The 25,788-nt window shown below is 44.5% G+C and overlaps 1 protein-coding gene across 3 annotated transcripts in view; it reads left to right on the plus strand.

Annotated features, from left to right (window-relative positions):
* Nucleotides 1-25,788, plus strand: part of TRAPPC13 (trafficking protein particle complex subunit 13) — a 321,232-nt gene that overhangs the window by 109,622 nt on the left and 185,822 nt on the right. For all 3 annotated transcript variants that reach the window (XM_069222813.1, XM_069222798.1, XM_069222805.1), the window contains one exon: nt 21,029-21,113. In XM_069222813.1, the coding sequence (XP_069078914.1) occupies nt 21,029-21,113 (85 nt within the window). The remainder of the gene's footprint in view (nt 1-21,028; nt 21,114-25,788) is intronic.

The raw sequence follows: 25,788 nt of genomic DNA on the forward strand, positions 1-25,788 counted from the left end.
ATACTGTGTAGGACATTACCATCTTTAATTCAGAATCATTCTAGCAACTCCACATTCCCTTCCAGTAGTTGACTGAGAAATATGGGTGCCAATGCAACTGCATTGGGATATACTGCGCTCTGAATAGTGGTTTATAATGTTTTTGTCCAGAAATCAAATGGTTGTTTTTTCTCCTGCAGTCCTCAATTACAAGACAAAAAACGGTTAGTTTGCATAAGAGCCTGAACAGTGCAGGGATAATGAGTTAGAATCCCTTCAGCAAACCTTTGAATTTAGTAAGTCGACTTAATACCCTCACTTTCACCATGAGTTCTTCTCCCAGTGATGAAGACTGATATTGCAGCCTATCTTTCTAACTCACTTCAAAGTGAAATTTGCATTGTGCACAGGTTTAGCTTTTTCTTCCTTAAAGTTATATGAAAGTTTCAGGTATTTTAGCTTGACCCATGAAAGAAATTGGCTACCCTGTTTGTCTGCCCTAGCATTTAGGAGTTTGAATAAAAATCTATAGGACAAGATAGTGAGGTGGCTAGGACCTACCACAAAATCTAAGACACCTTTTCCTTATTACTTTAATATTGACATGATTACTATAGACCAATACCAGCGGAATATTTTTGAGTAGGCTTATCATTTTCAATAACTGCCTTGTTGCTGATCTCTAGCCATTGCTCTCTCTTTTAGTGAAATGAGGACTTTTATAAAACCCCTTAGAAATATGAAGTTGAGTCACCATTTTGTGGTAGTCACGTCAACTATTAGAGCAGTAGGTCTACTTTAGGCTTTCTGGTTCTAAAGAAAAACCAGTAGGTTAGCTTGAAACCCTAACAGTCCCTCTCTAGGTGGACTTAAAAAGTGCAGAGTTAGTTTGAAAATATTGGAAATTCTACATTAGGAGAATGGATGACTCTAGAGATTCAGGTGCAAGTAGAGGTTACCTGCAGGTACTCGATATGTTCTACAGTTGTGACCTTTAGTCTCATTACAGAGATTTTCCTTGAACAGAAGCATCTTCAATTTGTTTCATAAATGGAAGCGGGAACTTGATGGATCTCTGTTGGTATGAAGTTTCAGGTCTTGGCAAGGTTAGTGACTGCATGTGAAAAGAGATTGGGAGATGGGGAAGAATTGGACTGCCAAGACGGGGTGAGAAAACCTCATTAAAAGCTACATTTAAACAAACTGATATAATAGGACAGAATGACAAAGAAAATGGAAATCCTCTGGGGAAATCTTCAAGAACAAGAACATAGAAGAGACAGAATTTGCTTCCTTAAAGATAGAGGACTAGAGAGGAAACCGGATCTGATTTCTTTAGAAAGCGAAATAAAAGATAGAGAAGTATAAACTCTGGTAAATCACAAGCAGTTACCTTGTTTTCACCTTATACGTATTCTCTCAAGGAACCAAATCTTATCATAAGTGCAGATCATTAAACCTGGCAAGACCAGTCAACCACAAGGTCTAAGAAAAATGAAGTGTAAGAAGAACAATAGAGACTCAGTACGGTATTGAAGGAGATACCTGGTGGCAGATTAATTATCGTATTTTGCAGCTGCAAACATTCCACTTGGCAAAATCCTTTAGGGAAACTGCGCTGCTTAAATTGTTAAAATCAATCAGAGATATGGTGGTCTCTGCTGACCTTTGCAGGCCACCATGCCTATGCTTGTAGCCAATCGGAGTCGCAATTTGTGATCAGTCTAATTAATATAAATGTATTTATCGAAATAAATAGATAGGTGGGACTATGACCCACTTTGAATCCTTATTTTTTGTACCGACCTATTAGTACATAGGTCAGTTTCCTGGATACGTTTCTGGTCACAAAAAGATTTGTTGCAAATTGCAACTGCTTTTTCAGATCAGAACAATAATTACATGTGGCTCTTAGTTATATATTTTTCCTCATTATGGCGACTTGTAAAGGAGAACGGAGACAGAAACTAAAACAGTTTATTATTGGAGAGTCAGAGGGTGTCTTGTGTCCACCGGCTTGAGCTAATGCAAGCGTTCCCTATTTGTGGTCACATGTAGGGCATTTGTCAAAGATGTCAGGTGGGTACCCTGTGGAATAATGTTTCCACAGTTTGCATGCAATAGAGACAGTAGAGCAATCTCCTTTTTAGAGGGATTTCCGTTTTGTAGACTCTAATTCATAAGATGCAGAAAAATATAGCAGCCGAGATTAAATTCATTTTAGCAAACTTAATTCTTTGGAATGGCTGCAAAGGCATGCATTTCTCTAGAAGGCTGTTTGTTAATGGTACCAGAACATTGTCAGGCAGACAATTATTGTCGAACAGTATGACTTTATAATTCTGTGTATGTGTTGAGCTTAGGATTTCACAACTACCACAAATAAAAAAGACTAAGAGTTCATCTTTGTTCATATTGGTTCCAAATGCTGCAGGAAAGTAATTGCCCATTATAAGGTTGATTTGTATACTGTGTATCAAATCTAAATTCTCTAATATCCCATTTGGATTAGCTCAATCTTACCAAAGAACGTTCCATCATCTAGCAAAGGGACTGCTTTCAGGCACTTATAAAATGCTTTTGGTGTACTAAGAAGATGTAGCACATTTTCCAGAATTCCGAAGCCATCACAAAGGCTTTGTGGAATATTAAACTTTGATGAATAGTTTAGACGCAAGATGTCTTAAGAATGTATGGTGGATTTCATGTGTGCACACTGGGGTACATGTCAGGTTTGGTATCAAGTAGATTCTTACTTGCACTGTTGGTAATATCAGTCTTGTCTCTAAATAAGAATGAAACATTTCCGAGCTATCGTAGCGGAAACTTTCATTTCTATTAAGGCCACGGTGGTGAGAATTATCTAATTTCTTCACTTTTATTGTAACAGTCATTACAAATAAACTTGATTTCCTATGAACCATTGGGAAAAAATGAAGAACCAGCCAAACAACATATGAAGTTTCTCTTTATAGTCTTCCTTATAGTCCCTTGTTGACCTTCCTGCCACCCTCTTTCTTTGTGCGACAGAAGCTGGTAATCTTCCTCTCTTTTCTTGTTTAGATGACTCTGAAACTACAAAAAAAAGTGCACAGTTTTGAGCAAGAATCCTTTAGAGGGCTAGGCTAAGAAAACACATTTCAGCACCTGACGAACATCAATTTAGCTGTATAATCATAATTGTTTTTTATTGCACATGCGCAAGAGACTGCATATATGTGAAAGTTGAATACCTACTTCAAACGTTCGGCTGCCACTACTCCTCCCCCCAGGGTGGGATAACTGATCATCAGACATTAGGAGGGCTAATTCTCGCCTCCATATCCTTAATAGTATTGAAACTTTACTTTATGATAGCCAGGAAATTTGTCATTCTGTGTCAGGACTTGAGGCGTGGATTATCCACGTTTAAAGCATGTTGACTACAAAGCCGCTATGTTGGATACTAGTTTAAAATAGAACCTTTTAAAGGTTGAGACAGAAGACAAATCTGCCGCATGGAGGATGCTTCCAAACATGCCCTAAGGGCAACCACCTTTGATGCCATAGCTTCTCTTACAGAATATGCTCCAAAGATTTTTGTGTGTATGCCAGCTTCCTGTATGGCCCATTGGACCCATCTATCAATAGCAAGGGAGGAGGCTGCCTTGTAGGGCTTTCTAACGGCAACAAGTAGGTGTCTTTCCCCAGGGGACGGATGTCTCCAGTCATGGCCTCATATGCTTTAATACTGTAGACCACGCATAATTTGGGAGACTCCACAAAGGCAGTGCATGAAGCAATGCAAAAGTTACATTTTGTGGATCTAGATATGTGGAAGGTAACTCTGTCTGACATGACCTACCTGCTATGTCCAGGCTTCTGACATCTCATACTCGTCTCCAGGATGCCAGGTGTAGCCAGTTTTACAGACATCTCCTTTCTGGAGAGGTATTTGTTGCTTGGCCAGGAGTGAAACAGATTTAACACCTTGTTAATGTCCCAAAGGGCACAATACTGTGGTTCTGGGGGTAAAGATAATCAAATGCCCCTAAGGAGTTTGCAGATCAGCAGGTGTTAACCCACAAGATGGCCTCTAATCTGGGCATGTCCGCTGAGATTGCCGATCAGAAGGTATTAATCTACATATGTGCCATGTCATCTGAGGCTAGGGAAGCAAGGATGTTCAAGACATGGACAACTAATTTTCCCCTCGGGATCCACCCATCCCTTGAGACGAAGCCGATGTTGACTGTTGTTGGCCCGGGAGAGTAGTGTTGCAGCCTGTTGTGAAAGGTCTGGGACTTTTCTTTGTTACCTGTAATCCTTTATGCTATTGATTGTAGAGTGACGTCCAAAGCTGGATGGTGAGGATTCCCCGCGGGATTCCTGAGGAGACCTGGAAATGGGGGTAGATGGATTGGAGTATCCCAGGAAAGTTCCATCAGAACTGGATCCCACACTTGAGATCTCCAGGTCAGGTTCACCACAATCAGTTCTGCCTGTTGTTTCCGAGCTTGCACCGAGAGCCTCATTCTCATTGAAAACAGGGAAAATCCATATCCTGCTTCCTCTTTCCAATCCTGTAGGAAGGTATTTGTCGCCACCGCAATGGGTTCCAGTCTCCAGCTGAAGTACCTGGCTAGTTGATGATCCATGCTCTAATCAAAGAGATCCACTGTGAATGGGCCCTATCTGTTCATGACTGCTTGGAAAACCGATGGATCCAATTTTGATTAGTGGTCCCTGGGATGTGTTCCGATGCCACCGAGATTTAAGTCTCGAGAAAATATTCCCAGAGACTCTGACTCAGATGCAAGAGGGCCTTGGAAGGAAGGGCCTTCCACCAAGGTATCTTGTCCCTGGCTTCAACTGAGAAGGCACTCTTTGAGAGTACATGACATGCTGTCCGAGTTGAAGGGACTACAACCTCTATGGTCCTGGAAGGATGGCCTGCATCAAAGATATGATATAAAGCCCACTATCTCGGCAATCAGGAGGAAAGTGGTCGGTCTGGCTGCAGTTTCCCTTAATTCATGTCTGATTTTGGCAATCTTTCGAGAGGGAAGCCTCAAGGTGGCTCGAACAGAGTCCACCAGGAAGTCCAAGAATACAAGTGCCTGTGTCGAGGGCAAGATCAAGCTTGCTTATTGAGGATAAATGTCAGTGACTCTAAGAGGTCATATGTTTTGTGTAGCTCTTCTAAAAGTGTCCTCGGGCATTGATCCATAAGGAGGCTATTGTCCAAATACACAATCAGACGCATGCTTCTGGCCCTGAGGTGTTCCTTTACTGGTGTCATAATCTTGGAAAAGCACCAAGATGCTGAGGATAATCTGGAGGGAAGAGATATAAACTGAAAGGTATGTTGTCCCCACTGGAACTGTGGGATCCGATGATGTGGTAGGTAGATGGGGATCATGACGTACGCTTCTTGAGATCCAGACATACCATCTAGTCATTGGGTCTTAGAAAATCCCATGGAAGGTGGGTTCCCTCCATTTTGAAGTTGTGAAAGACCATCCACTCGTTGAACTCTCTGAGGTTGATAACTAGGTGGTGGCCCCTGTTCAGTTTCTTCACTAAGAAGAGGATGCTCAGGAAAAAAACAATGTAATGGATGAAAGCAGGGGTTGTAGTCCCTTTGGAGAGTAGGTCTGCCACCACTCAATCTACCTGGGCTCCTTCTGCTTTGAGCAGGAGAGAGGGAGTTGGGGGGGGTCAGGGGGGTGGGGGGTGGGGGGGTGCTGGCAAGGTTGGAACCAGGATCTGGAAAATTGATTCAGGATCACTGAATCGTTTGAAGGAACCATGAGTCCATTGTGATTGTCCTCCAGTTGAGGGCAAAACCTGCAAATGTGTACCCAGTCTTTAGTGGGGGAAAAAGGTGTACACTCACCATGAGAGGTACATTGGTTGCTGCCACCTCTGGAACCTCGTCAGCAAATTAACCTCTGGTGGGATAGTAACCTCTGAATCTTGAGGGGTCCTGCCATTGTCCCCATTTGGATCCCTGGTCTCTAAAGGGGACTTGATACTGGAGGAAACCGGCCAAGCACCCCTTACCAGGGCCAGCCTCAGTGGAAACCCAGTGTGTGTGTGGGTGGCGGAGGGGACACAAACTTGCTCACCTCCTTTATAAAAGGGTCTCCAACAAGTGCTCCTGTGCAATTTGGCCTGCTTGTGAGGTAGCCAGGCCCCCCAGCTTTAGGACTATTTTGCTCAGTAGAGATCTGCACCGCTCTGTGGAGAGGGGGGCTGTTGGCATTCCTCAGGAATATCATAGCGCATTGAGACCACCCTGGGAGGATGTCCGGGGTTATGAGGGATCCTGACGTCTTGACATCCTCGGCCATGGAACTTTCCCTGACATGACTGACTGGAGCAGTCTGTACCTTTTTTTAGGATCCCGGATGTACTTGGACAAGAAGGTGGCCATCATGGCTTGGCATCAAGCTTGGGTTGGCTTTGTAGTTCAGCGATCGCCGGGGGCACTCCGCCTCAGAGGTGTTTGAGATTTCTTTGTCTAGGGGCTTTCATAGTGTTCCTGCCATATATGCAACTACGTTCTCAGCTGGTATCTAGTCCACCAAGCGTAAATGTTGAAAGTTATCTTGTTCTAACATGTCAGACCCCACGTCTCATGCACTCTTCTCTTGGATGGACTGGCCCTCTGGTGTTTTGTGTCAGTGGACGGGCACTTGGGCTTCTCCGGGGTCAGTGTTCCCATCGGACCCTCACCATCTAGGGGATCTGAGGAGGTAGAGTGATCAGCTATCTCACAAGTAGACCTGTCTTGGTCCCCAATTGCGGGAAGTGGGGGGTAGTTCGGACTTCGCTGGATGGCCATGACCCATAAACATCATATTGACCCTGTCAAAAGTATCTAGGTCGACCTAAGGTTCATGTGCTGTGCTCACGCTTTTGCTTCTTGTCTGTAGGCCTAGTCAGGTTGCCCTAGAGGTTGGGGAGCCAAATGTCCAAGAAGTTCTTCCCTCACAGAGTTTTACGGGTGCCACCCCATCTGAGGCTGCTCTATGTATGAGGCGTCAATCACCTCACACCAATCAATGGGGAAGTAGGAGACGTTTGTTTTTCCATGTAAGAGTTTTCAGTCTCCTGCAATATTTATGTATGTGCAGGATGCTTCTGGGGGTTACCCAGGGAAAAATGTATAGCCCGGGGAGGGTAATCAGGGAGTCCAAAGCCCAGGGACACTCGCACGCCCACTGGATCTCAAGGGGCCAGTATAAAAGTGAGAAGAGAAAAGCAAGCCTGGGTCGGTGAATTAAATACAGACTCTTACTGGGACGATCAGTCTCCAGGCAGCAGGGGCACTTTCTCAAACACACTATTCTATGTATCTGCGGGCTTGCCGCCTGAGTGAGTGCACCGGCCACGGGGAAAAGAGATTCACACCCTAGCGTGATGCATAAAAGAAAACTGCTGCGCCCTCTGGTGGCTGGATGGCTGCACTGCGCCACCAGCCCTTGCCGCCTCCTTCTGAGACGAAGATAAACCTGAAGCATGAGCAGCCAGTGTTGCCAGATTGGGCGGTTTCCCGCACAAATGGGCGATATTTTTCCCATTTGTGCGGGAAAAAAACCCAATTGCGGGGACCCCGATTGTTGGGCTATTTCGAGCCCTTTGTGCGTTAAAATCACGGCGGGGCGGCGCCGCCGGAGATACTGGTGCCCCGGCCAGGCCCCACCCGTGAGATAGCGAGTTTGGGACTCGTGGGCGGCGTACACAGCAGCAGGAAGCAGCGTGTGCGCCGCGCAGTGTCTCAGGGGGCTGTCAATTGGTAGCGCTTTCGCGCGCTACTAAATTGACGGCCTTCTGCCCCACTGAGAGCTCTCAGTGGGGCAGAGGGCCGTCAATCTAGTAGCGCGCGAAAGCGCTACCAATTGACAGCCCCCTGAGACACTGCGCGGCGCACACGCCGCCCGGCACTCCACACAGCAGCTGGCAGCAGGGCGCAGCGCGCCCCTCATTAGCTGATGATGGGGGCAGAGGGCCATCAATCTAGTAGCGCGCGAAAGTGCTACCAATTGATGGCCCTGAGAAGAAGTATTGGCCTGCCCCGCGGCATTATTTACAATGCCTGCGTGGGTGGGCGCCAACAGTGGTGAGCCAGGAGAGAGCCACTGTGTGGCACACTGTTGACTCACTGGCTGCGCTGAGCAGGTGGTGGTGTACTATGGTGTGTGGCTCTTTTCTGTTTCAGCCCTGCTGTGAGCCTCAGCCCTCAGCCTGCACAGGTGTGGTGCCCCCCCAACCCCCATGGAAAAGTCTCTTTTGTTGTGCGCTTCAGCCTTGGACCCCAAATTAAAGCCAGCGCCCAGCCCCAGAGTGCGTGATTGGGGCCCGGTAGAGGAGAGACACCCCCCCTGGCCCCTTCCTGTTGTGTAGGTGCTACCTACGTCCCCTACCTACACTGACGTGCGGCCGGTTGGTGCGCAGCTGCGTAAGACAAGGTAAGTGTCCTTCAATTTGTACCTTTGTGACTTGTTGGGAGTAGATGTGTTCCTTATTTTTAATATTCAGGGACTAATTGTGGATTGACAGTGCATAGGATCTAAAGCATGGCAGGATTGAATAAGAATGAGTGGCACAGCCAGTGCTTAGTTTGTAAATAAAAACGTGCCGGTGTCCACAGCTCTCCTCTTAAACACGCAGCTGCTGCAATTAAATTTGCAAACACGGAATACTAGGGCAGCGTAATCCTAAAGCCATGTTGGGCCTCTTTAGTCCATTTTAAGCCATTTCACCTCACTCCTGCAGCTTTCTGCTCTCTCCCATTCTGGCGCTCTTTTTTATTTTTGCATTCCTCCGTCTTTCCCATATGTGTCTTTTGCTTGCAGTAAATGCTTGAGGCAGGAAAAAAGAGTGCTGTCCCTCAAAAATAAGTGCCAGTACTCTGCACCGGAAACAACAAGCACAAATTAAGCACTGGGTGGAATCACATGAAGGTTCGTGATGACAAAGAGTTATTGTGTTTGTCTGGTAATGCAAAGGGGTTACCAGCTGAGTTGTGCAGTGTGTGCTTTGCAGGGCATTTAAATAAAAATAAATCATTCAGTTTGGGTATTACTTAAACCATTTTATTTGAAACTTTTTTGCACGTTTGGTAGCAGTCTGTCTTATACTGCCAGTAATGCATGTTTAACCTAATGGCTTACATTTGCACAATACACAACTCTCCATTGCAGCAGTGAAGATTTAATTCTGAGGCTTTTTGGTTACACACAGACCTTTCAGTGCATTAACTAATAAAGGTTTCATAATATACAGTGATTAACTTAACTTTTTTTATTTTAAGGCATGAGTTATGTATGTGGCTGCCTAAAACAGAATATATATATATATATATATATATATTTTTTGCCACACGTTTAACCCTGCCCCATTACATGCAGCATCACTGTTCCCATACTTTTTTTAATGCACTTTGAGCTGTGTGCTCAGCTGATTTATTCATTTATTTCCCTCCAGTTGCAGGCAGTGCAAGCACAAATGTGGTCTCATTGGCTGAGCTAAGCGAAATGAGGGTACATGGTCAGTGCACAGCCTCACTGCATGGTTCTGTTCGTGATCTTAGTGCCTAAATTATTGACATCACTTGTAGTCATGCTCTGCTCTGCGTAGCGATTGCTTGCATTTGACACAAAACACTAGCCTTTACCAATAATTTAAGTTCAAGTTCACGGAGTTTGGGTCACTGTGTTCTGGCCTCTGGTAGCAATTTGCAACAGGGTGTTTATCGCCTCACACAAACAGCCTTTTTCACCTCACACAAGGATGTATGTTTCTGCAGGGCCCTGTTGACCTCCACTGTCCAAGGTAGAGGTAGCCCGCTAAAACAAATGTAGGGGTAGTGCCTGAGTACGTCCAAAGGAGGCAGGAAATGAGTGAAATGTTGGTCTGCTGCCCATTTAATGAAAAGTCCAGAAAGTAGAACAGTAGTAGAGCAGACTGCAGATACACACTGTGAATGCTAGATGGCTACTTGCATTTCACCTTTATCTACCGTGTGCATCTGAAAGGCAGTGAAAAGAACAAAGGTTGTGCTTTGAATCCATTTGGGGGGTGTTGATTATCATAGGTTAATGACTGAGCTAATGTAGCAAATGTTATCTTTGCATGTTGGGGATGACATATTGGGATTAACATGACTTGAACTGTAAAATGCAAAGGGAAAACAGCATTGAGTCTGCTTTCCACAAACTTGAGTTAGGCATGAAAAGTTGAGTAAGTATGAGGGGTAGTCCATTAAGATGTATAACTTTTTGCTGTTATCGGTGAATTGTTGCTTTATTGTAAAACCAGTTTGAAAGCTAGAGCATACCTCTTACTTAACCTTGAATACGAGGGAGTTGCCATCCTTTGGCTCATTCCCCATTTCAAAACATGACAAATCCAAAGAGTCAGTTGTCTGCCTGAAACATATTCACATATTTGCTTACAATAGAAATTAGATTTATGCTTTAAAATGTTTGCTTCAGCCTACGATTGCATTAGTTCAGAGTTTAAAGTTTGGGCTACTTTTTGGGCTGGGACCGGTTCATTTGGGCTTACTTTGGGCTGGTTTTTCAACAGCTTTGGGCTATAGAAGGCTTGTAAAATCTGGCAACACTGTGAGCAGCTGCAAAGTAGTATCTGCGCTAAAAGAAAAAAGAGCGGCTACGTAGCAACAAAGCAAATAAAATAAAACAACCTTTTTTGGGGGGGGCTGCATGGCCGAAGTGTCAAGATGGAAGTTGCACTTTAGGAGTGCTGTAGACCCCTCCATCATCTGCCTTAATCACCGCCCAGGTTGCGGTGTTTCCCGGTATATCTTAGCTCCTTGAGGGCACCGAGACCCCTTTCAGCCCGAAACGGAGAAGTTGGGAGTGCCAGGACTTGCCAAATGCGGCCGTCCTCCGACCTGCTGCCCCTGCTGTGTTACAAAATGGTGGCTGGCATCCGAAGCGCCCGGCCATCCCGGACCCGCATCTCTGGAGGCATCACGGCGTGGGACAGAGGATTTTCATGGCCCCCGCTGCACAGTATAAGGAACCCAATGAGTGGTGCGTTGACAGATTCCTCGCCCCCCTCCCTTAGTCGCCTCACCTACCTCCAGAAATGCAGGCAGGCTGACTGGCCAAAGAGAGGCGGTCCCGGCCGGTGCGCACGGTGCCACATCGTCCGAGGTGAGTCGGTGGACCTCGTGTGGGAGCGGTGAGGTTGCCGCGGTGCCTGGGCCTCCTGTGCCAGTTTACTGCCGGTCTGGTGCCCCTACTGTCTGTGAAGGGCTTGTGGTTTGTGGCCAGCGAATGGGGGAAGACGTTGGACACAGGGACCCTAAGGACCCTCCCCAGATCCAGAGGAGGTCAGATGCATGGTTTGAATGGGAGCCTGGGGGACCATAGCTGGCCTAACGGAGGACCGCCTCAAGGTGCTGCGGATTGGCGGCCAGACTCTCATGGTGGCCCAAATCTGACTATGGGGCCGGAGCCCCATACTATAGAAGCTACTGAGAGTCAAGTAGAAGGGGTACTTGGCCCAGTTGCTCAGGATCTATAGTGGGTTGGGCCCCGGGACATCAGGATTAAAAGGCCTCAACCACCACAGTTGGGCTCAGTCGCCCCTGCGTGCCTCGTGGCCCCCTGAAAGGGGTTCTGACAGGACCCCACCCTCAATTACACTGCTACTAATCGGGAAGCGTTCTGTGTATGTGCCATGTGAAACACACAGCACTGAATGATTCACCTGCTAGGACTATTTTCTTGGAACACTGGCAAACTTGTGGGGTTTGCACACAAGATTGTTCTTAAGGAAGATGCACAACCTATGTGCACAAGGTGAGAAGCACGCCTTTGACAATTAAAGAAGAAGAAATTGCAGAACTAAACAAATTGGAAAATGCTGGGATTATTGAACAAATTGAGTCCTCTGATGGACAGCTCCCTCGGTTGTAGACAGAAAGGCCAATGGATGTGTCAGGTTGTGCATCAACTTAATAGACCTAAATGGGAACATCCTTATTGATAAATTTCTGTCACAATATATTATTATTAAGTTACTGACACTTACCAGGAATATTAAATGGTTTTCGAGAATAGATTTAACAGCGGTTTACCGTCGGGTTCCTTTGCATGAGCACAGTAAACATCTTACTGCATTTATCACTAATATTGTTAGCAGTTTAGGATGCTTCCTTTTGGTTAGCTTCTGCAGCAGTAGTATTTCAGCTCCTCATGTATTTGTTGTTTAAGGATGTAAAAAATATCACTTTTTACCAAGATGACATATTGATCATGAGGGAGAGTAAGTAAGAACATTAAGGTGCTCTGAGTAGTTTTTTAGAATTTTAAAGAAGCTTGGTTAAAAAGCTGAAATTTCCAAATGCAAGTTTGCTAGAAAGAAGGCCACCTATTTTGGACACAAAATTAGTGGCTTGGGAAATTCTCCCAAGAAAAACCTTATGGAAGCTATTAAGTTGGCTCCCAAACCTCAAAGATGAGGTGCATACTTTTTTAAGATTGGCAGAATTTTATTAAAAATTTGTGAATAATTTTTCTGTGAAGATATACCACATTAGAATTGTTGAAAAATGGACACAAGTTTTTATTTAGTTATATTTTTATACATTTTATTTGAAGTTACTCATGCACAATACAAATATCAGCATATATTATGAATACAGCATGCATCAAAAAGCAAATGAAGCCATAATATTACATCATTGCCTTCATCTTCAGTCAGCTTTTCAAGTATAGTAACAATTAGAGGTGTACCTAACCATCACATACTTCTGAATTTCTGCCAGTCTTCGTATGCCCTAACTCATTTTTTTCAGTTCTGTTTTTATTGATTAAAAAACAGCACAACGTAGGTGTAAAATACATGTCATCGCGCGTATGACGGCACAGGCGCACTTCCAATGATACATACCTATCATATAAGTAGGTCCCCACATTAGAGTAGGAGGGGTAGCTATAATTCCACAAATCACGTACTTGCACCCAGTCAGCCAATGCAACTTGCTATGTTATAATTCGTCAGTCTCCCTCGCTTTCACTAGAATCATTCCCACCTGTTAGAAACCGCTCGCACAGTCCTACCCACACTTCCATGTCCCCCCTCAACTTGTCATCGGTTCTGGTGGATGTCATGAGGATTTCCTCAGCCAATGTCCATTCAGTGACATCCCTCACCGAGTGAGACAGAAGTAGTGCCCTCTGCCCTATCCAGGTGATAGCCACTCGCCTCTTAGCTAGAACCAGTGCTAATTACATTTACTTGTAGGGGTTTGCCATGATACCCAGTAGACAGAAACGCAGCGTTAAGGCCCCAGGTAATGTTGTGGTGTGTGTGAGTTTGCTGATTACCTGGGATCAAAAGTCCTTCACTAGGGGGCAGTTCCAGGCCAGATGTAGAAGGTCTGCCCCATCCATGTGGCATTGGGGCAGGAGAAGGAACGGTCAGGATATACTCGGCAAAACCTTAAGCGGGGTCAAATATGTTTGATTTAGGAAATTGAAGTGTATCAATTTGAATCTCGCATTGCCTGAGACTTTGGGAGTCAAGGCACAGACCACTCTCCACTCCTCATCCATCAGTGTGTCTCCTAAGTCTCCATCCCAAACCTCTCATGCCCTCATCTCATACTCAACATAGGCTGTCCTGGAGAAGTACAGCAGTGACACTAGATGTCTACCACATGTGAGCATCACCCCCAGCGTGTCAGCTACTGGGGGAGCCGTCGGTAAGGTCCTCTAGTTCTCTAGCAAAATCTGCTGTACCCGCATAATGTAAGAAGTATCTCAGCCCCTCTCCAAACTCCTGTTGGGCATCCTCAAAAGATACAAATTGTTCATTTGGATATAGGTCACCCCAGTGTTCATACCCTTCATCCCTCCATGCTTGAAACAACATGCATTCCCTCATGTGGCGCAGGGGAGCCAAAAACCACACCAGCAGTTTCCTATGAAAGGAGGTTCTGTGGGGAACCACCTGTACCATATACAGGCTGTTTGCTGCACTACACATGGTAGGTCTCTGGGGACCCCTGCATCAGTCGCACTGATAGATCCTCCGCCGCCACGCGCCAAGCTAATAAGCGTTTTTCCCAGTTGTCGTCCTCTGCAAACCAGCATAACAGCAAAGTAGTAAAGTTCTAAATACGATGCCTCCAGTCCCCCTTGCTCATATGTGATCATAAGGGTTCTCCTAGCCACTCTGCATTTACCATCTGCCCACAATAGGGATGTAAGGATGTAATCCATTTTAAGTACCCACGCAAGAAGGGGGCAAAGAGAATGCTGCATGGTGTACAAGCTGCGAGGGAGTAGCACCATCTTTGAGATGGCAATCCTACCCATAAGAGAAAGTGGTAAAATGTCACAGACAACCCTAGAGAGCCCAATACCCTGCCCATGTTATATTGCATTTGAGCTTTCTTTGAATGTGCCACCATAATGCCAAGATAACAGAATCTGTCTAACTCCCAACAGCGGCCCAGGTCAGGCAGCAGTTCCACCAGAACTCCCCTCAGCACCACCAGGAGAAACAGCAGCGGCTTTCTCCAGTTCAGCCGCAGCCCAGAAACTTCGCCAAACTTGTCAAGGATGTGCAGTAGTGGGCCCAATGACTCTCTCAGGCTCCTGACATAAAACAAGGTGTTGTGTCGTCTGTATACATTCACACCAAGTGGGTCGTTTTCATCATTTTTATTCTCCAACTATGCATATCTCAGCGGGTATTTATTGCTAGAGGCTCGAGGGCGAACAAAGGTGATAAGGGACTTCCCTGCCACGTACCACTACCCAATTCCCATGCCTCCGCATGCAGTGGTCAAAGATGCAGTTGGGCTTTAGGGCATGTATACAGAGATGGGCCCAAAACAGAATTTAGGGCCAAAGCCATTGCTTTTTAGCATTTCTAGCAGATATGCCCAGTCCAGCATGCTGAATGCTTTTTCTATGTCAACTTCTACCAGGACCACTTCCTCAGGGCTACTATCTACATCGTGCATAGGGTGTGTAAGCCGATGAAGATTCATTCCTGTACTCTGACCCAGGATGAATCTGCACCGGTCCTCATGAACCAGGCTACCCACCACCAGAGCAAGCTGAGGGGAATTCTTCTTATACAGGATTTTCACATCTGTGTTTAGATAAGCAGACAGATCTGCCGCCTCCCCACCCAGGATTAGATATAAGGCATATCTCACCCTCCCGCATCGTCGGAGGCAGTATTCCCCTATCTCAGGATCATTTTCAGGAGTCCCGAAGTGATCACGACACAGAGTAAGTCTGATAAAACCCAGGTGGGAATCCCCCCCAGCATCTTGTGTTTAGGTAGCAGACACAGGACTGCCTGCAGATCCTCCAGAGTGTATTCTGTGTCTAAGTCTTCCCTCACCTCCTCCGTTATTACAGGGAGCTAAAGTACTTACAGAAACCTTTGTATCCCCATCTCCGTAATCCCTGGGTCTCTTCTGGAAACCCCTTCAAGATGTATCCTCGCTTGTGACTTGTAGAGTGTCATCTTGGGCTTTCAAATGTATGACAGGTGGTATCTCTGCTTCCTGTCGCAATATCCATGTCGATAGTCTCCCTGACTTGTCTCCCTCCTTATGGAGACGCTGTCTATATTGCTTGAGCATGTACTTATTTAGCCCATCCCAGATTTCTGATGTACTATGCTGGGCGGCCACATCATCCCTCTGGGCACCCGCTGTTGGCACTCTCCTGCACTCTCGCCAAAGCTCCCTCCTTATCTGCCAGCTCCTTCGTGAGCTGTCATTTTATCCAACACATTAACCCCATGCAATGTCCTTGCATGACTGCCTTAATGGCCTCCCACTCAGTGGCTCTGTGGTCCGTACTTCCCCAGTTACACGCCATATAGTCCGACAATTTATGCGCAAGAGTCTCTCTGCCCACTATATCAGTAAGTATATCCTCAGGAAGCCTCCAGTGAGGACGGCTCTGGCGCGCCACTCCCCACCCTAGGTCACAGCTGACTGGTGTATGATCCGAAAGGAATCTCACCAGGTAGGACACAGACACATTCTCATATATAGGAAAGAATTACAGCGTCTTCGTTTGTATCTGGCATATTACATTCGGTACATCACAGAATGCAACACCAAACCTTCCCTATAACCCCTGATGTCTTCAGGCCAGAAGTTCTGTTCAGAATCAAGAAAGAAGCAGGCATTCTGGCCTTATTGCCACCCAGAAGGATATGATGTCCTTTTAAGCCTCTGGGGCAAAGCCCTGAAATACTCTGGACTGATACCAGGCCACACATAGGGCCAAATCTTGTAGCAGGCTCAGCAAGTCAGCCATCTTGACCTCCAAAGAGTCCCCAGACCAAGGCAAAGCACTGCTCATGAGAGAGTCTTGCATCAAACCCAGAGCCCAGCTTAGTCTGGCACCTGCCTTCAGATTTGGCTCTGCCAGTAGACACCTCTCAACCCAGAGAGCCTTCATCAAAGTTGTGCAAGCTTCCACCAAATAATGCCGAGCCATACTTTTCCTTGACACCAAGATGTTGAACCCTCATCTTCAGAGCCAAAGTAGACACGGAAATTCCCATCTAGACCAGTGTTGCTGGAACCCTTGATGCCGAGATACAGTACCACAGAGCAAAAGGTCCAACTGACACACAACATCAACAGGAGACAAAAAAGATATTCATCCACCCCTCTTTGGGGACGATTCTAACCAAACCAACTACTCCTGAGCCCAGACATATACCTTTCCGTATTCCCAAGAAACACAGGTTATCCTTTGTGGAGGAGTCACCCTTTGAGCCCCCTACATCTCTAGGGACCAAAAGGATTAGGGACAGTGCCACAAGGCCACCATTGCCTCCCTGCTTCTAGGTGTTCCCCTTCACCACTGCCACCTCCACTCCCTGTCACAAATACACAGCCTCACTCTCCACATTTGTTCCCTGAGTCACGTCGCACATTTCAGACAACTGTAGACCGTACCACTCTCAGGGCTCAAACTTGAAGCCTTTAGCACCTAGGGAAGGAAAGGAGCCATGGGTGGAGTACAGTGTAGATCCTACCAATCATACAGATACAGTCCCTTACCATGCTATGCCCTCCCCACCTGATGTCACCACCAACTAGTTACCATGCGGTAATCCAGTGGACCCCTCACTATCACAGTGTGAATATGCATGTTGTCCGAAACATGGATGATTTCCTTGGAGAGACCCTTAAGGTCAGAGGTTGGTACATTACGTCTCCATTCGCGAAGACATTTGAAATCGGCAGCTGATAATTTCCAGGAGAGAGTGAAAACCCAAAAATCAAGTTCCATTCAACTCACTGTCTGTACACACGGCTCGCATTTGTGACTCAGTGGAGGCAGTGGGCAATGCCCTATGCTCACCAAAGAAAGTAAGCAGATAGATGCTGCTTTCAAGTGTGTGGCAGTTGGAGTTGCTACTCACTGGCGCACTGCATATTCTGTATGCCTGCTGTCCCATAATAACAGACGCTACTGGGAGGAAATGGAAGACCTGATCAAACACCTCCATAAAGGAAAACAGCTGGTGGCGGTAGTTACAAGCATATCTAGTACAAACATTTGTCCTAGATGCCTAGACACTACCTCCAGGGGCTTTGAAACCAGCATCCTCCTACACTGCTACTCTTTGCTTTGAATCTTAAATTTCTGACCTGAGGTGCAACAACACCTTCGTAACGTTCTTTGTCATGGGGAACATCTCTTTGGCTCTCAAGTCAGTGAGATGCTGGCGAAAATCTACCTTCCGGAGGCAACATTCCAGAGGCAAATCCAAAGTTCAGCATCTTTCCAGAGGCAGAGCTGCCATCAGCAATCTTTTCAGGATATGCAGCCCTCCAAAGCCTTGTCACTGGGTGGGTATAGAGGTAACGATCGGGCAAGTTGGCACCAATCAGGCAGCCTCAAATAAGTCTCTCTCCTTTCAATTTCACCAACCTCCCTCCCAAGCCCCTCCCAGCCTCTTGATCATACCACACCTGTTTGGGGAAGACTGAGGTGTTTCGTACCCCACTGGGAAAGAATTACCTCAAACAGATGTGTGCTCTCTGTAGTATGATGGGTTTTACCGACAGTTCTACATCAAACATTCTGCCTCAATACCAAGTCCTCATCCCAGACCATCTTTGGCTGCTCAAGGCAGAGGTGCAGGGGCTCCTAGAGAAGAGGGTTGTTATGCTGGGGCCTACACACAATTTTGGCTCAATACCCAAGAAGGGTGGCTCCCTCTTACCAATCCTAGACTTTTAGCTGCTGAACCAATGCATCCTGTCAGAGCATTTTGACTTGATCTCCCTTCAGGATATCATCCCACTGCTCTGACAATGGGACTTCATGGCGACATTGGCCTTAAGGCGCTGACTTCAACATCCCCTTTCATCGTGCCCAAAACAAGTTCCTCTGCTTTGTGGTAAGTGGACACCACTACCAGTTAAAAGTTTTACCCTTCAGGGTCACCACAGCTCCAAGGGCGTTCCCAAAGTGATGACCGCCCATCTGAGCAGAAAAACTGTTCCCATCTTTCTATAGTTAGACTGACTGATCAAGAGTAGTAGTAGAGAACCTAGTACTCAGTTACACAGTAGTGTCTTTACTCCATAAGTTAGGATTCACAGTCAGTGCAAAGATATCCCACCTCCAGCCCCAATAGATCCAGCACTTTCTAGGGTCCACTCTTAACGCTGTCACTGGAGCAGCAAAGAGATGGTGATGGCATTCTCAAAGTTGCTTTCTTTTCTTCAGGTAGCACGTCATCTTACTGTAAGGATGGTAATAAAGTTTTTGGGGGTGATGGCTTTTTGCATTGCCATACCAGGTTGTACAGGCGCCTACTTCAAGAGAGCCTTGTGAGTCCTTGGTCACAGGTGGAGAATAAATGGATGTGTTGGTGAAGGCCTAAACTCTGCAGCTCTCCTATGGCAAAACAGCAACAACTTGTTGCCTGTAGGCTTTTTGGCTTGTTTTTTCCGACCACCTTCCGCAAGTGACGAGTACCACCGATCCCTTACTCATGTGGTTGGGAGTTCACCTCCACCCCATGATTAGTCAGGGCACCTGAACCCCACTATATCAGGAATGTCACATCAAGTACTTGGAGCTGTTGGCCATCTGTCTAGCCTTAATGGGTTTCCTCAAGCTTATCCAGGGCAAAATAGTCCTCATAGGACACTATGATGGCCATGTACTACATCCAGAAACGAGGGGCATTCACACCCCCATCTGTCTGCACTCGCCAAAGAGATTTGGCACCTGGCTATTCACAACAATATTCATCCGGTAGCAGAGCATTTGCCCAGGGCATATAATGTTTTAGTGTACTTAACATGCATGGGGCATCGCAATCATTAACCTATTTACAACCCAGGAAAACTCAAAATGCCAAAGCTTCTAATCCAGGTAGCTGTGCCCACAATCCATGGGCAATACACTATGGATGGACTTGTCAAGATTATTTGCTTAAGCTTTTCCTCCTCTCCCATTCATTTCATACTTGGCGAGGAAAATGAGGCAGGTATCCATGACTCTCATCCTGGTGGCACCAACCTTGATCAGGCAACCTTGATACTCCATGCCTCTGGAGTTGTTTGTCAGCCCACATAAGAAACCGTTGCCGAAGCCAGACCTTCTTACTGGGCATCAGGGTCAGTTAAAAAACCCAGACCCCAAACAGCTCAACCTAGCAATTTGATACCTGAAGTCCTGGTATTCTGTTACCTAAAAATCCTAGAGGAATGCATGCACATTCTGTGTTTGACTGGCATTCACACTACAAATTCCTGTTATGCAGCAAAGAAGAAAAGGTTACTCTTCCCCAAAGTGTCTGTGCAAGACATCATCTGCTACTTGCTACATCTCCAAAGTCTAGAATAGCATCTACATCCATGCCTCTACATCTAGATGCAGTTTATATATAACAGACAGGGAACTTAATGTTCCTTTTCAAAATCTGTCGTTCAAGCCTTTGTGGAGGGCCTCAAAAGACTTGTACTTCCCAGAAATAGAAGTTAAAATCATGTAACATGTAAATTCATAGACCGGTCCAAGTCCTTCCATATGGCATTAAATGCATACAACCCTGCTATACCAAGGCCAAGCCCCTAAGGCATGTTTCATGAGCAAACAGGAAGCCACTATGACATTCCTAGGGGACATCCCTTTGGCAATCATCTGTAAAGCGGTTACTTGCTCAGCTCCACATGTTTACAAAACACTAGTGTGTGCGCATTCAAACCCATTAACATGCTTTAGTAGGCCTACTGTGTTAAAAACTGTATTGCAAACATCTGTATCGGTTCGCTAAGCCAATGCTTTCGGAAGAACTGCTTCACACTGGCTATGCAGAGGATCTAAATCTAGTGCCACACATCCTACGCATATCTCTTCATACACGCAGTGCTGTAGATTCATATGCACTCACCCTCCTCCCCAAAGGCAGCAATGATCTCTCTTTCTTTTTAACTTACATTTCACAATGCACAGTGCACTTGCTTCCACATTAGACTCTATTTACACTACTCACCCACTGAGTGAAAAACAACCTGAAGTGGAGTCTTTGTCCTCATGCATTGTGGACTAAGGAGGAGTCCCAGCACATCTGATGACTCAAAACCTCTTTGAGAAAAAAAAAAACAAGTTGGAAATGTCTTGGCCCTACACTCAATGGAAGGAGTATGCAGAACATGTAAATTTACAGCACTGCACACTGCAAAGAGATGGCTACGGTAAGCAACATTTTCCTTTTCCTCTGTATTAAGACTTTATCCTATTATGCTTCAGAAACCAAATATAACACTGTCTCTGGACCCCCACCTTCTTCTTTCAGTGGTCCGTTGGGGTAGCTGGTATTACATTAACGACACTGGAAGATTGGGCACCAAAGTCTCAAATCTTGCTTACTATGTATTTCTAAAATGTTGAAATTGAGAATTGTTGTCAGTTTATTTATTATCTCATGGTTGGAATAATTGTGGCCATTTCAAATGTAAAAGTAATTTGTTAGCAACATAATGCATTCTGTGTTTTCTATTTGGGAACAGAAATATATTTCTTGGCGAAACATTTTCCAGTTACATCAGTGTACATAATGACAGTACTCAAGTTGTGAAGGACATACTAGTGAAGGTAAGATTTGAATTTTTACATTATGTAAATATTGGAGGTAACATTTTGTTTCTAACGGTGTCCGCTGAGCTAACGGTGAATATTCTAGAGGTATCTCAATGTAAATATATATAATCTAAAATTACTTAACACGTGACTCCATAAGACTGCTTCAAGGAGCAGGATAACATGGGGCATGGGACTGGAGGCATGGAGAATGTCATACCACCAAGAAAAAGTTAGAAGGTGAATCCTATTGGAAAGGTTATGGTTGAATCATACAAATATTGTATCAAACAGTACTCTCTACAAACAATTGGAATATAAGGTGTTCTTATACTTCAGTAGGATATTTTAGGCATTGAACATTTCATGTCCAAATCAACCTGAGTTGGCACCTCCAGTTAACGTTCCATCAAGAGCAAGCTAGGGCCGGATGCACAAAGCCATTTTGCGGTCATTAAGCCTGAAATTCACAAAATCACAGGATTTGTGACCACAAAATGTATTTTTTAATGTACTAACCCTATTTTGTGATTTAGTGACAGGTTACCAACTCGCAAAATGGATTTGCGATAGCTTGCATCAATAGTGTGCAACTGCAGTATTGGTTGATAGTTTACCAACTTCTCAAGGAGGTGGGAACCCATTCACATAATGTAATTATGAATGTATAAAACCTTGTTAGAAACAAACCTTTTATTAAGTGCTTTGTATGTCATCATAGGCATTTTGATCTGCTGACCCCACTAGGCTTCCATCCTGTGATGGCATCCAGTCAGAGTAAGTCACAATTTGCGATCTACATCAGGAATAGTAATGAGGTATCCTAAATGGTGATTTTGCAAAACCAACCTTGTAGTTCATAGGTTGGTTTGCAAAAAGATGGCGCACAATTTGCTAAAATTTTTTTGTCAATCAATTCTTTGTACATCTGGCCCTAAAAGTGTTTTTTTTTTGTTTATCTTAAACCCGGATGCCTGCCCATTTACTGGCAATAAGCGCTCATTGTTTTCTTAGTTTTTACATTTCCGAGTTAATAACTAATGCAACAAACCAACATGGTTCGTGTCCTATGTTGCACCACCATATAAACTATTGATAAATGTATTATTTAGGAATGCAGACCAAAACAACTCTGGCAATAGTCTTTGTAATTCAATGGACAGTAAAGTAGTAATCCAACTTTAGTGCATAAACAGTTAACTTTACTCTGGGTCACAGACCAAGGGTCCGCCTCAAGGGTACCTTAATAGTTTAAAACACAATAACTGAAGAGTAAGTGTATTTTTGAAAACATCATGTGCTAAGAGACATCATTCTTGCATTTACATTACCCAGTGTCATAACTGGTTTAAACCTACTTTATTTTAAGTGAAACCTTTATGTGAGTATCTAGATCAGGTTGGCTTAGGAACTGTCATTTGTATTGCGGAGACTGCTCTTTGTTCACCAATAAATTGGTTGGTAAAAATAGAGGGAACATCAACTATGAACAGACAAAATGCTTCAATGGTAACAACGCACCTTCAAATTCTTCTAGCAGTGTGGTTCACCTACACAGCTCACTCTAGTTTTTCATTGACTTATTAGTGGAATAGTTATCTTTTGGTTTTGTTTCTGCACATTAATTATTGTTGTACTTTTCCCTCTCAAAGAAATCCGTAGAAAAATAGTAATTTCATGCTAAAGATGGGTTTGACGGGAGAGGGACAGTAGGAAACAACATTTGGCTCGATAAGGGCTGCATTTATTGCTTCATTTTCTTGCTTCAACTCATTATAAATATCACATTGGAACCCTGCCACTGCTTTCTCTGTTTTTAATGGCAGTTGCATTAATGGGATTCAGATCAACAGTCCAATGTAATAGATATATAGGATGCACTGATACACCTGGCCTATGTGTGAAACATCCAGCCTATTGTTAATTCTAGACTTTTGGTAGTTTGTTTTTGTTAGCTATCCTCTAATATTACACGCCTATATGAACTAAATTCAAGTTTGTCTGAATTTGCCATTGTTTGGTCAATGGATCTTTATAGGGTGAGCTGCAATAGTTTATATGTATATAAGCACATTTGAAATGGTTGCATCCTCATAATACACAAATGAAGCAAATTACACATTAAGATCTCAGTTTAAATATTTCAAAGGTATTTTCTGCGGAGAGCTCATGGGATCATCTGCCAAGTTGTGATCAAAGAATGGGGATTAGGTAACTTTAATTGCTTAAATATTCTGGATTATAAATTTTGCACTATACATTTTTCCTGGCCATAACATTTTGACTGCTTTCCACAGATTTAGATCTTTATAGAGAGAGCCTTAATAGCAAATGAAGATGACATTTGAATGGTGATAATTTATGCTTTGATTTGTAAATTTTATTTTTGCAAATTTATCTTTTAATTTTGTACTTATTTCGGACTTAAGATCACATATTTTTTCAGTGTTTTCTTAACGCAGCATTTAAAGACTGACAAATGTGAAAAGTTAGCGTAGTAAGTAGCCCATATAGTGGTGTCATACATTATTTTGCCTACATTTAACATATCTTAAAATTCATTTACTATAGATAATATTTTATCAGTGGTGGTTGGGGACCCTCCCTCGCCTAGTGTGACATGCTTCATCATTGTGTCCCTCCATTTATTGCTGGAAACACCTTTGTAAAGTGTTTCCTGTTTAAAAGTATCCCTTTGTGTGTGCTAACCGTTTGTATTATAATGCTCATTCAGTGAAAGTAACACCTAATGACTATAAAAAGAAATGGAAAAGGTGTAAGAGCAGCCTATAGACAACATTACAAACCTGGCGGTCACAAGACTGCAATGTTCGCAGATGGCAGTCTGACCGCCGCCAATGTGGCAGTCCGAGTGCCATATTTCAACCATGGTGGTCAGGCTGCCAGGGGACTGCCAGCTCCGTCAGGCTGGAGGTGGTGGCGGGCCTAATCAGCCAGTGCAGTGCTGCAAGCAATGCTGCCCTGGGGATTACGACCCCCTTCTCCGCAAGCAGTTTCATGGTGGTACCACTGACATTAAAATGCTGGCAGAGAACAGGTGCAGGGGGGCCCCTGCACTGCCCATGCACTTCGTATGAGCAGTGCAGGGACCCTCCTGGCAAGCACCCTCGCAATGTTCACTGTCTGCTTTGCAGACTGTGAACATTGTGAGGGTGCTGGTGCACTCTGCGTTGTACAGCATTGCCGCCGGCTTGATTATGACCCGGAGACAATGCTGTAAGCTGTTTTCTGCTAGGCCATCGGGCAGAAACTCAGGTTTCCACCCACTGACCTAGTGCAAACCTCTTATTGGGTCCAGCGGGGAGGTAGCCAGTGTTGCGGCATCCTCCCCGTTGGAAGTTCTGCGGATAGTGAAAACCGTCCGCCGAACTCTTTATCAGGCCCTATGTGTATCTGTCAACCATATGACTAAAAACAACTTAAGGCGGTTGATACCTAAATAGGAACCATTTTTCCATAAAATAGGATAATGTAGCCCCCCCACCCCCGTTATTTTTATTTGCTGTACTTGTAGCTGAAGATAGTAAGGAATAAGAACTAGTAAGAAAATACCTTAAAGGCCCTTTTTAATTTGCTTGATATATAGTGGAAAGGCAGACATTGCATATTGAGATTGAGACATGCAGAGTAACTACAGGAAGGAGTGGTCAGAATTTAAGAAAAATTGACCTGAATTTGTATTATCTCTGCTTAGTATAAAGCGATATCACAACAATTGTGTGATGCTGAGTTTTCTGCCATTCGCTTTAGCACACCAAATAAACTTAACACTAAACAGACAGTTTTTGAGTATACATGCTGGTATCTGTACCTGTTTAAGAGAGAGTACCACGATAATCTTCAAATAGCAGTAAGAAAAGAAATGGAACCATGCATGCAAATGCATTGGCTGTGTCACTTTCATCCCGAGTCAAGACCTCAACCATACTCATCGGAACAGAGTATAACTTCCATATTTTATGTAAACAAGCAGGGAAGAACGAAATTGCAAGCTGTGTCAATGTATGCCCATTCTTATGGAATTGGTATCCACCACCAGACATTGTTGAAGTCAGAACATGTGCCAGGATTCAACAGTGAATTGGCAGACACATTCTCTAACAGAAGATGGCTGAGTACCACAGGTGGACATTGAAAGAAGTGGTATTAAAAATGTATTCTGAGCATAGGGGAAACATCAACTAGACCTCTTAATTTCTCATACCAACATAAAAGGTTGTTCTGTACAGAAAGAACTCCCCAGAATTGGGGAATCCATTTTCAGTAGCATTTTCTGAGACCTATGTTTAAATCATTCCACTGCTTTTCCTGTTCCTAAACATCATTGCAAAGATGAAAATGGAGACCTGCCACTTGATATTATTAGATACTGCATAGCCTTGGCAATATTTGGTACATGGACCTTCTCTTCTCTCTGGGCTCAGCCTCAGTCACTGGTGGCTCAATATGATGAGCTGCAGAACATTGCCAACCATCTCATTTTCCATATAACACTAAAGACTTCACTATACCAGCTGTATTCATTCCAAGGCAGAAAGGTTCTTCTTCCTGTGGTGGTACCAAGACTCCACTTTGGTGATGTAAGTTGTGCTTAAAGTCATAAATGAATTCATTCTATCATCCCATATCCATTACCCTGCTCTACAGATTTTGGCTTTGGGTAGAGAAT

The sequence above is a fragment of the Pleurodeles waltl genome, chromosome 1_1 (genome assembly GCF_031143425.1).
Source record: "Pleurodeles waltl isolate 20211129_DDA chromosome 1_1, aPleWal1.hap1.20221129, whole genome shotgun sequence".
NCBI lineage: Eukaryota > Metazoa > Chordata > Amphibia > Caudata > Salamandridae > Pleurodeles > Pleurodeles waltl.